Genomic DNA, 11,041 nt, shown 5'->3' on the forward strand with positions numbered 1-11,041 from the left:
GGGATCAACTTCTATTCTTGCCCTTGTAACTCTTTGATCGAGGACGCAATCTCTTTGAATTACCTTGACGATAGAATTTCCAACTGCTTTTGTCCAGAGGGAAAAGGATTATTATGTCGATCTAGATATTCATGAAGAAATAGTTTAACCGCCAAATATCGGTCGATCAAAAATAGTTAAGTGAAATGTAGTCCAAGAAAAAATATTGCTGATGAAGAAGAAAAATCCCAAGTTTATCGTGTGGTTTTTGTATTCAACTTAGAAGAAATAATTGGTTGTAAACATGTAGAGACACACGAGGACATTGTCTTGAGAAAAATAACCTTCGCAGAACAAACGCGCATCAAAAAATGATAAGCAAGCACGGACAGAAGCAAATAACATTATCATATTAGTGAAACTTTATGGTAGCTACCACGGCGCTAAAAGAGGTAATCCCTCTGGAAGAGAAATAGGAAAATTTTGGTTGAAGCGCATCTCGTCACATAAAAGAGAAGAGAGGACATTAAAAAAGCGGACAAGATTAGCGCAAATGCAACGGAAACGAGCATAGATGGTCACAAACGGCCAAGAATGCGCAGATTGCAAACTCCATTGAACTTGGTTGCAAATGACGAGAAGGGGATTGCCATCAGTAGCAAAGCCTGGCACCGAAACACGGCTCTTGGGTAATCTTCTTTAAAATCTTCTGTGCCTTAGATTTACATTCACAGCAGAAAGAGTGGGCAGAGTCGTCGAGGTTGGTTGCATTTTTGGGCATTAGCAGCATTCATAAGATCGGAAGTACAATGGTCCTAGGTCTTCTCTCTTGATTACAGGGGCAGCACACGCGACCCTTCTCTATTTCGTCCTCGAGGATTAGATATGAGATTGGAGACGGTGAGCTGCCCCCGGTTATGATGGGGTCACTTGGATTGATTTGAACTTCATAATGTCACACTTTTTCAGTCCGCTAGGTTGGAGAGCTTCCTCTTCACAAAGAAACGATGGCTTCGAAAAACTCGGGAAAATGTCGGCGAGGACGATGATTCGAATTATGGCGCTGAGGTTGATGATAATGACTTGCTTAGATCTGGGAGCGATGAATGATCCGATTCTCAATTTAGCCGAGCTCTCGGGGAAGACATATTGATCGAAAATCTCAAACGTTCTGATTGATTGCGCACGCTTGTTACCTAGTTGCATTCAGTGTTTTTTTTTCTAGGATCAAAATATTCAAAATTTCGAGTTCGCGCAAAACATATACGGGTTCTAAATGTAAGATTTTTGGAAATGGTGTTTTAAAAAAAAATGAACTTATTTATAGACGTATAATGAATCGATGGTAAGGTTAAATTGAGAATCGAACCCACTTTCAGAAATATATGTATATTTCTCTACGAATCAGCAAACGTTGTTCGTTGCAAGGGCGATGGTTCTTCACTCTGACTCGTGGCTATTCGCAGCCTCTTCTTCAGCGGGCAAATGCGAAAATTTGTTCGATCCCACAAAATTCTGCAACAAGAGGGACCAAATTGACATTAGAAACCTTACAGTTCCATTTATATATTTTCATAGAGGCATTATGTCTTAGGTCGTCATTTTGAAGCAGAGGAATGCCCTTCAAAGGTACCATTGAATATATTCGCCTTTTTTTTTAACAGGCAACAAATACAGGGAAAACAAGCTTCGAGAGGGGAAAAGTTTACAATTATTCATAGAGTTGGATTGAAAGTACAAACAGAACAGCAGGCACACATCTTTAAAATATGGCTAATAATGATGTACGCTTGAGTATCAATTTCGAGGTCATGGGTATAGCAAGGAGCTGAACTTGAATGGTTTGGAATCTGAGTTCATCTATTACTAGCCCTTAAAGGCTATTGAAAGACCAACAGCTGTCCAATCCAAATAGAGGAAATGAAAAGGCCAAAACGAAAGAAAACCTCAAGCCTAAAGTACTTTCCCACCACCACTGGCGGGGGTAAAACATCATCCTGAAGGGATCGATCAATTACTTTACTTACGGGTGGTTTCTCATCAACAGTCTTCAATGGGACTGGCTCGTTGGGGCTCCCACTCCTTTCACTATCTTTCCGCAGACTTGAACCTCGATCTTGACGGTCTCCTCGGCCACGACGATCGTCTCGGCGGTCATCTCTTCGATCATGATCAGGGCCACTTCGACGCTGAGGAGGTTCATATCGAGTGCCGCCACCACTTCCACCGCGTCCGCCGCCACGATGATCGCGATCGTCGCGATTTCGGTTCGTGGAACTCGTCGGCCTTCCCTCTGCCGATTTTTCGCTGTAAATACCCAACCCCAAGGCAAAAAGATTAAATCAATGTTCCAAAATCAACACGAATCCCACGTTCCATCATCAGATCTCTATTTCCGGACATTCTAATCTTGGCCTGTAAATCAACATTACCGACTATTTACTTACTCTTCTCGCTCATCACGTTGACCTTTCTCGGACGGAGTCTCGTCCTTGGCTCTTTGCTCACGCTCTTTCAAAAGCTTCTCCTCGATCTCGCGTTCACGTGCGGCTGTGTCCACGGGCTTGGCGCCACCGAAAATGGATGCGGCCGAGGGCTTGGGCGGTTCCTCCTCTTCAGGTTCGAGCGTGGTGGTTTTGAGCTTCTCTTCGATTTCTCGCTCCTTCTTCGTCGTATCCACAGGCTTGGCGCCACCAAATATGGAGCTGGCAGCCACGGGTGCATTGTCCTCGGGCTTGGAAGCAGCAGTACGTTTCTCCAAAACCAGTTTGGGCCGCTCTCGGGGTTCTAGAGTAAATATCCAATGACAACAGAGACGCATTAGAATGGTATGTAACCACTCAGACGTGAAGCGGAAAGGCCATTGTTTTTCAGTTCTGTTCTTAATCACGAGATGTCCCCTTTTCTTAATCAATGGGTGACACTTCAGACTTAGCGCAGTGTTTGTCATCATTTGGTACCAAAAGTAACGCAAGGAACACATCCACTTAAGTCGGAGCAAGTGGTTCGTGAAAGAGGATCACCAATTCTGAGAAGAATTTGGACCCAGAGTAAAAAAAAGAGGGAGGGAGAGAAAGCACGGGAAAGACCCAAACGGTGACCTTTGACGATACCTAGAATTGACCACCTCTAGGTCTAATGAGACAAGAAAAGGCCCTAAAAATTGTAGGGCATTCATGCTTTACCTCGGTCACCGGATCGGTCGCCACCTCGATCGTACCCCGCTCCACGATCTCGTCGCTCATATCCTCCATCGTTCCTCCGATCGTCGTATCGGGATCCACCACGTCGATCTCCGCCAAAGCCGCCATCTCGTCTTTCGTAGTTGTCGAATCCTCGTCGCTCTGAATCACGATCGCGTCCGTAGCCACGATTATCTTGAATGAATAACAATGTATAACAGTGACTAGACATTTTTTGAACCTCAACCGGTTTCTTCACGGTTGGCAGGCAACGTTGACAAAGCGATCTAATTACGAAAAATATGAAGAGCCTTCAAGTGGTCATTGGAAGCTCAATTACCTCGACGATCATAGCCGCTACCACCGTTGTATTGACTGTAGGATCGGTTATTACTGTTATAGCCTGTTAAGGAAAGACAAGAAGAAGCTGAAATTAGACCGTAACCACCCAATCAAGTAGAAAAAAGGGGCTCTTAGGTGCCCCATTTTTGAGCTGAAAAGGAGCAGGCAAGAATGCGTCCACCATATTTTGGAGGATCTCACCGATCTTTTCCGCTCATTGAACAAGAGCCGATTACTCATCCTTCAGAACGAAGTACACGTGCATTGGATTAAACGAAAACGTGCAGTTGTTCTCGGAAGATGCAAAAATGGAAGGGAATCTCTTTGAACCACCACCAATTTGAAACCAAGACCAGCCCACGCTCACCTCGGTCGAAACCGCCTCGATCGCGGTCCCGGTCACCCCCTCGGTCATAGTTGTCTCGACGGTCACCACGATCAAATGAAGGCGTTTCCCTGGGCCCACTTCGCCAATCTCCCGCTGTCCGATCTTCGCCATCATCTCTAAATGAATGATCACAATGTTGGGTTAAGGCTCTTCAAATTAGACTTCATTGGACACGATGGAAGCACCAAGGCATGATCCAATTTCCCCAAGCGAGAACCAACACATAATCTGACACTTTCGCCTCGTCAGGGGAAAATAAGATGGACATGTTGTCATAAACTATCTCAAGTACAAAATGGATCTCCACGTCGGTATAGACATTTTGAAAGTGGAGAGACCCCGCAGTGAAATAAAGTTATCCCCCGTCACTTATGGTCTGTCAGATGCAGATGAAATTGACAGGACAGCGAAGAGGAAAAATAAAATGAAGACTATTTTTCCATCTCCATCGGTGGCTGCTCACCTGTCATATCTGCTCCCTCCACTTCGGAAACCTCCTCGTCCTCCACTCATATCGCCACTTCTCGAGGCCACATCCACCTTAATCTTCCGATTGCCCAAGTATTGTTCGGTCATGGTAAAGGCCTCAATCAGAGAGGCACGATCCTCGAAATCCACATAACCGTAGCCTCTCATGCGATCACCATCGCGAGCTAGACGAACACTGTTCACCTGAAAGCCATGATTTTGGGCTCGTTAATTTTGGTAAGGGATACTTTTTTGTTTCATTGTGAAGTTATGACTGAAGGGCCTCAGCTGATTGAATGAAGGGGAATTGAGGCAAGCACATTGTTTATTGGGCTAATGAATGGTGATTTAGAATAAAGACACACAGTCTATGTCAGCTTTCCAATCATGGCTGTTCTCTGACTGTGATCAGTAAAGCGGAAGTCGTCGACCAATTCAAGATGGCTATTGATCACTAATTAATAAGGAAATTTGGTATTGGAAAGCCCTAACAACACTGCTTGGAATAGATCTCTAATTAGAGGAAATAAATAACGATGTCAGCGGAGGGCGTCAAACAATGGTTGTCATCTCGATTCTTGTTAGTGAGAAAATAATTACTCACGCTTGGTTAAAATCGAAATCTACCTCTACAAAATTACGATCTTTCGTTTTTGTTGCAGCAGACATATTCATTTGTACTTCATTGAAGTACATGATTAGCTTTCTTATTTTTTGTGTACTCGATATGAATGAGTCAATGTTTAAAATTTGAGAACATGTCTGCGAGTACACCAAAGTACTTTCTCTTGGTTCCATCATTTCAAGTAGTGCCTCAGAAAACTAGAACATTTTTTTTTCAGATTAAAGTAATGTTATACCCAAGGCTGCTGAGCTCTCTCCCTATTTGGCAGTTCTCAAACTAGGATTCTCGAAGCAAATACAGAAATTTGGCATGCGGTTTTTGACACTTGTATATACACATCAACCACTTTCACGCTCGAAACTCAACTGGTTTTAACCCAAATATAAATTTGAAGGGAACGACTTCTTTGTCCAATACGGGCCCTTATTTGCAACGTCACAGGGCCCCCCCAAAAAAACGGGAAGAGGCACGGTAGATTGATAAATAATCTGCTCTTGCCTTGGCTTGAACGCATTTTCTATTCCGGACATTATGTGACTGATCATAAATAAGACTTTGATAGAATTAGCCAAAAACAAACCCAACAGCATTATAATGCAATAAAAAGGAATTGGCCCAATCGAAACTCAACTGGTTTTAACCCAAATATAAATTTGAAGGGAACGACTTCTTTGTCCAATACGGGCCCTTATTTGCAACGTCACAGGGCCCAAAAAAAAACGGGAAGAGGAACGGTAGATTGATAAATAATCTGCTCTTGCCTTGGCCTGAACGCATTTTCTATTCCGGGCAATATGTGATTAATTATGAATAAGATTTTGATAGAATTAGCCAAAAACAAACCCAACAGTATTATAATGCAATAAAAAGGAATTGGCCCAATCGGCCCTCTATTTGGTAGAGGCTGAATGGCAAAGCGCCCTCTGAAGTGCAGATCGTAAAACATATTTCGTGCAGCGTAAGGGGGCTATGGGCCTGAAACAATAAAAATGTTTCTGGACAAGATGTGCAATAGGCTAAAATTAACATTCTAAAAACCCCCCTCTCTTTGTAAACAGAATGCACTAGAAGGTTGATCATTTCTATTTGAAATAATGGAAATAAGGGAACTAGATTGGAAATGTGCGTTTTATGTATGATTAATTTTCCCACTATTCATACGCACATATTTGGTATTTTCTTGTACTTTTGGACTCGAAATGGACGGAAATAACCTTCAATAAGAAAAGGATGGATAAGCTTCAGGCGCATATGTATTTTGAAATTCACTAACTGGAATGGAAACCTTTCAAGTCTTTCTCGGAATCTGTGAATTTCAAATTTATTCGACATTGGGTTTGAATGGGCAAGGACAGACATGATAGCTGGATGGGAAGAGACACATCTGTCAAATTCAGTTCAATCTTATAAATTGCAATAAATGCCAGGCCACTCAATCATCGACCTTTATTTAGGTCCAGGACTTGGCCTCGAAAGCCCGTTTCAGAACTGACCTTTCCAAGCAACGTCAAAAGCAGAATGAACTCTCAATAAACCCGCCACAACATATATCTATCTTAAGATCCGTGTTATTGTACGATTATTCGGATTACTTTAGCTCTATATTAGCGAGTTCTACCCGTTAGCTTACCTGAAGTTTGGAGAAGAAGTTCTTCACGTCCTCTTCTTTGGACTCGAAGGACAGGTTGCCCACATATGCAGTGAAGGGTGGTTCTCGCGGAATGCGGTCATCACTGATGTCAGGACCGCGAGCGGCTCGCGGAGCCGTGGGTAAGACAATCTTGGCACCGGGTTTAGCGGAAGAATACCGACTATCTATTTCGTCCATCTCATCCGCCCAAGAACTGATGGGGGCAATGGTGACCACGGTAACATCATCATTAACGGGCTGGGCTCCGTCCGACAAGAACGAGTTCAGGTCGATGGTTTTACCCTTACTTTTTTTGCCTTTCTTTCCTGACAAGAGAGAGTACGGACAAATTTAAGTTAGGTTATTGATGGGTTAGCTTTTCGCAATCTCGAGTGATCCATTCATTCAGATTTGAATCAAGGGGGAATCGAATCGAACAAAGAAGAAAACTCGAGTATAACTCAAATAAAACAGACTTCAGAGGGAACAAATGGGATATAAATTGAATCTCCCTTTTCAATGCGGAAAGATTTGTATCAATGAACGTCAAATTTGCCTAGGGAACGCTCCCAAGGGAGTGAAATATTGGAACCCAACAAGAATAGGCGATGGAAGATATCCATTTCTCATCCGTAACACAGTGTGTTTGTTATTCATTTCGTTTCTTATTGCAATGTGGGGTGTTTCCAACCATTCATGAAGTGTTCCAGTCAAACAGTATTAAAAAGAAAACGGCAAATAAGAGGACAGACAAGAGATACCCCACGTGTTCTCTTTCATCTTTCTTGTGTCATTTGGGGGGAAAAACTGAAGCATGACATAAGCAAGTTTGTCTGGAACGAATCAAATGTGAGGACTCTCCGCTTCTTTGGCTTACTTCATCACTGAGAAGGGAACATGCCTTTTCTCTATGTTCGACCAAAGCTCATGATGCCCTTTCATCTGCTTTCAGTCAGAAGGTAATTGGAATGTGGGCCTGAGAACATTTGCTGCCGAAACAATACAATCAAGTACTCCATCCATTGGCTCAGACAAATAGATTCAGGGCATTCCTCTAAGAAATGACAGAAGAATTTCTTCTACAAACAGTTCTTCAGCATTCGACAGCCAATACAACTTTTTAGGGTAGTCTGTTCCTTGATTTGTAATCCCGCAAAACCTTGGCTTTGATGTAAAAGTCCTCTTTAAAAGCTCACTATCATGCATTAGTAATATGTCATTTTCTTAGTCTGTAGTTTGGTGTTCAACAATTTAAATCCTAATATATGGTGTACGACATAGGGTTTAGTAATTGTTTACTATCTATACTAACATACTGTGCCCATAAACAAGGAATGAAAGGAGTGTAGTTCGCACAATTGCAAAAAAAGTGAGAATTCAATTAGTCTAACGTTCTTGCATGGCTGGATTTTCCCAACGAATTTTGCAAAAATGTGTTAACTAACAAGCTTATTTAACCTTAGCCAAAAAAAAGAAGCTAATGCCCTTCTACTGACACATTGCAGTCATTCATCCCGAAACATGTGTAGCGACCAGCATAATCAAGCTGTCAAGCTGACTGGCTTGCCAACTCACTCTGTTCAGAACCTGTTGTGTTCAGTCGCCATAGATAATACTGAGATTGATAGAAACGCTTAAAAGGAGATCATTCAAATCCTTGCATGTTCTACATTGGTAATACAATGGAATCCGTCTGAACGGGCACCCTCGGGACCCTCAAAAACCAGCTCGATCAACAGAATTCTCCTGAATGGGACGAATGGAAGATTTATGAACGCGTAAGAAGCTCATTGAGAGTAGAGCTGGACTTCAATGCTTCCTAAAAATGCATTTTAGGTGTAACAAACTCGTTTTAGTACTACATGAAGAACCTGTCAGCAGTTGACTGCCTTAATGTTGCCCTTGGGATGCCCAGCTCCTCTTTTAGAAGTGGCCGCCTTCTCCTTTAGCGGTTCAATTTCAACTATAATGTATATCATTATGTGCTACCTACAACAATATTGCAACACTGAACCCCAAAAGAAGCTATTGATTCACAAAAATGATGAGACAATTTGGGCCCTCAAATTTCAATTGCATAAGCAGCGTCTCGTACATCCAGTACGAGTTAGTCAATGAGGACATAAATGCATGTTGAAGCCCATGAATCAAATTCTAACGACACAAAGAACAATTTTGTTTCATCATAAAAGTATGTAATGGTGGACACTCTTCTAAGCAGTTCTGTGAATCTCACTTACATCTTTCGGGATTAGTGACGAATATGTGCTGGTGGCAAAGCCAATGAAATTTTTGAACCAAAGTCAAAGTTCATGAGATATTCTTTGGCATTTTAGATTACAAAGTGCTTTTAAGTCTCTCGGAAAATCAGATACCGACAATGCGAAAAGGTTGGACGGCCTTGAATGATTTTCTAAGCCAAAATATGAGCTCAGAAAATGTGCAAAAAAGGGTTTTGACACAGACACTATAATTTAAGTACAAAATATCCGAGTTTTCCGCCTCCAGTCCAAAGCTTATCGGATTGTTTGGTTCCTCTTGGAAGACGAAAGCTAGATGCCTGTTTGGAAACAATTTGAAAAATCGGCCTCCCATTCGCCTGATTGAATCATTAACTATTGATGAGATCACAAACCAATCGCTTCATCCGGATGCTTTCCAATCCGACCCCTGGATTAGCGGTCGACTATAAACATCAAATGAGTCAAGGCATGGTCATCGGGAGCAGTAACTTATCATCATATGCCTAAATGAATGGACAAACAAGTGATGACGACCCAATGGTTTGACTCTGACAATCGTCTTCCGCCTTTGAGGTAATGAGGCCATTAGGTAGGGCAATGTCTAACCTGCCGTTCAAAGTTCGTTTCAAGGTCTCAAGAGAAGGATTCTCAAACTTCGGAGATCGCGTTTCTTTAAATGGTCGATATCAAAGCTGTTCCCGTCTAGAGTTTTCTCACTGCATACACACTTGACATGTACCGGAAGAGATTGAGCGGACCCCAATGGGATACCATCGAATGAAAACGGGGTAAACCTATCTTGGGATCGGTTCTTGTGCAATGAACAAAACGTGTCAAGTGACGGATTGATTAAATTAGTTATTCAAGGACAAATTAAGGCCCTTGTCTCTCGATCATCTGACGTGTTCCTAAATTCATTATACCTAATCTGGGGACATTAAAATGCTTCGATCAATCCACGGAAGATTTAAATATGCTTGGCAGGAAGTGGACTATGTGCGGATTATATCTAGGATCTATTCTTTAGGCACCTGATTTTTCAAATTTATGATGTGATTTTTGTTTATTCCTCTAGTTGTTGGGTCCCAACTTAACACACCCATTCTTTAATACTCGTAGTATTACACTTACACTCATTTCAAGAACAAAAAATTGCCAGCACTCCGGGCAGCCTGAACAATAACTCTCAAATTAACCATGATAACAAGTGTCCCAGGCATTGACTTCTTCCCCAACTTCTTTCTTTCCTCGCTAAGCATAAAAACAATGTTGAATCCATCTCCAGACTCCTCCCAGACCAGCCCGAAGTGCTCTCTGGCTCTCAAAGTGCCCGAATTCACGAATCATGAAGCGGCATTTGTCCAAACTTTGACCCACGTGGTGCCCAGGAGTGACAACGCCTGGCGTCGCCTTCACCCTCCGGAATCCACCAAGCATCCGACTACGAAACCCAACTTCGGACTGATCTTGAGACGCCTCTCGTGGGTCAAAATGACCTTGGCCAAGGTCAATTTGAATGCGGATTGAGACAGCCAGGCACTTCAGCTATCCTAGGCTTGATTGGGACAAGGCGGGGGGTGCCCAGATGGGGGCGTAAATTGGGTTTGAAAATGAGTCAAATTTGATATCATACGCTTACCTTGCGAAGCCATGGTGAGTTAATAGAGTGGTCGCCGGCTGACGTCAGTTTGGCCGACGCCAGAGATGTGATGGGATCCTGACAGGCATGCCAAAAAAAACAAGAGCTTTGAGTCAAATTGGATTTTTCGCAGGATTAGAATGAAAAAAAAGATGGCTTTGAGTGTTGCAATTATCTAGGACAAGTTTGATTCAGATGAGCGTTGGGCTTGGATCTAGAGAAACACTCAACTGCGATTTTGCGCTTTTTTTCAGATCCAAGGATTCAGGATTTTTTCAATAGATATTTTACTTCCACACAATCACTCGAGGTATAAACCTTCTTATCTAACATGAATTACTCATCTTCAAATAGAGACATATATTCAATGAATATAGTTAGAAGAGAAGCTGGGCTTTTGTGTTCAAACTAGAAAAATTTGGCTAACCTGATTTACTACTCAGCTGATGAATCAACGCGAGGCGATTCATAGATAAACCACGTGTAGATAAACTGTTCGGCTGCGACGCCCAATTTGACACAGGGTTGGTACTTCTTCGTCTTCG

General features: G+C 42.4%; 1 protein-coding gene across 3 annotated transcripts; it reads right to left on the reverse strand.

The window, feature by feature from the left end:
* Positions 1-232: 232 nt before the first annotated feature.
* Positions 233-10,645, reverse strand: LOC131878116 (eukaryotic translation initiation factor 4B-like). 3 transcript variants are annotated; one of them, XR_009372955.1, is made up of 10 exons: positions 10,497-10,645; positions 6,615-6,940; positions 4,355-4,563; positions 3,871-4,007; positions 3,502-3,564; positions 3,165-3,356; positions 2,427-2,766; positions 2,007-2,286; positions 1,353-1,494; positions 233-1,072 (listed from the first exon to the last, which is right to left on the reverse strand). XR_009372955.1 is itself a non-coding variant. In XM_059224023.1 (9 exons), exons 1-9 carry the CDS (start codon positions 10,507-10,509, stop codon positions 1,420-1,422), a joined length of 1,635 nt encoding a protein of 544 aa, XP_059080006.1. In that variant the 5' UTR covers positions 10,510-10,645; the 3' UTR covers positions 1,350-1,419. The 3 variants fall into 3 exon arrangements, 1 of the variants encoding a protein (XP_059080006.1); XR_009372956.1 differs by lacking the exon at positions 3,502-3,564 and having other exon boundaries at positions 10,497-10,644; XM_059224023.1 differs by lacking the exon at positions 233-1,072 and having other exon boundaries at positions 1,350-1,494.
* Between the last annotated feature and the right edge of the window lie 396 nt (positions 10,646-11,041).

Source organism: Tigriopus californicus, chromosome 1 (assembly GCF_007210705.1).
Source record: "Tigriopus californicus strain San Diego chromosome 1, Tcal_SD_v2.1, whole genome shotgun sequence".
NCBI lineage: Eukaryota > Metazoa > Arthropoda > Copepoda > Harpacticoida > Harpacticidae > Tigriopus > Tigriopus californicus.

What these genes read in the sequence shown, in the direction of transcription:
- LOC131878116 (XM_059224023.1), bottom strand. An exon ending in GGAGGGAGCAGATATGACAG is followed by an intron (nt 4,008 to 4,354) that starts GTGAGCAGCCAC and finishes TCATTCATTTAG; the next exon opens with AGATGATGGCGAAGATCGGA. An exon ending in TCGAGGCGGTTTCGACCGAG is followed by an intron (nt 3,565 to 3,870) that starts GTGAGCGTGGGC and finishes TTTCCTTAACAG; the next exon opens with GCTATAACAGTAATAACCGA.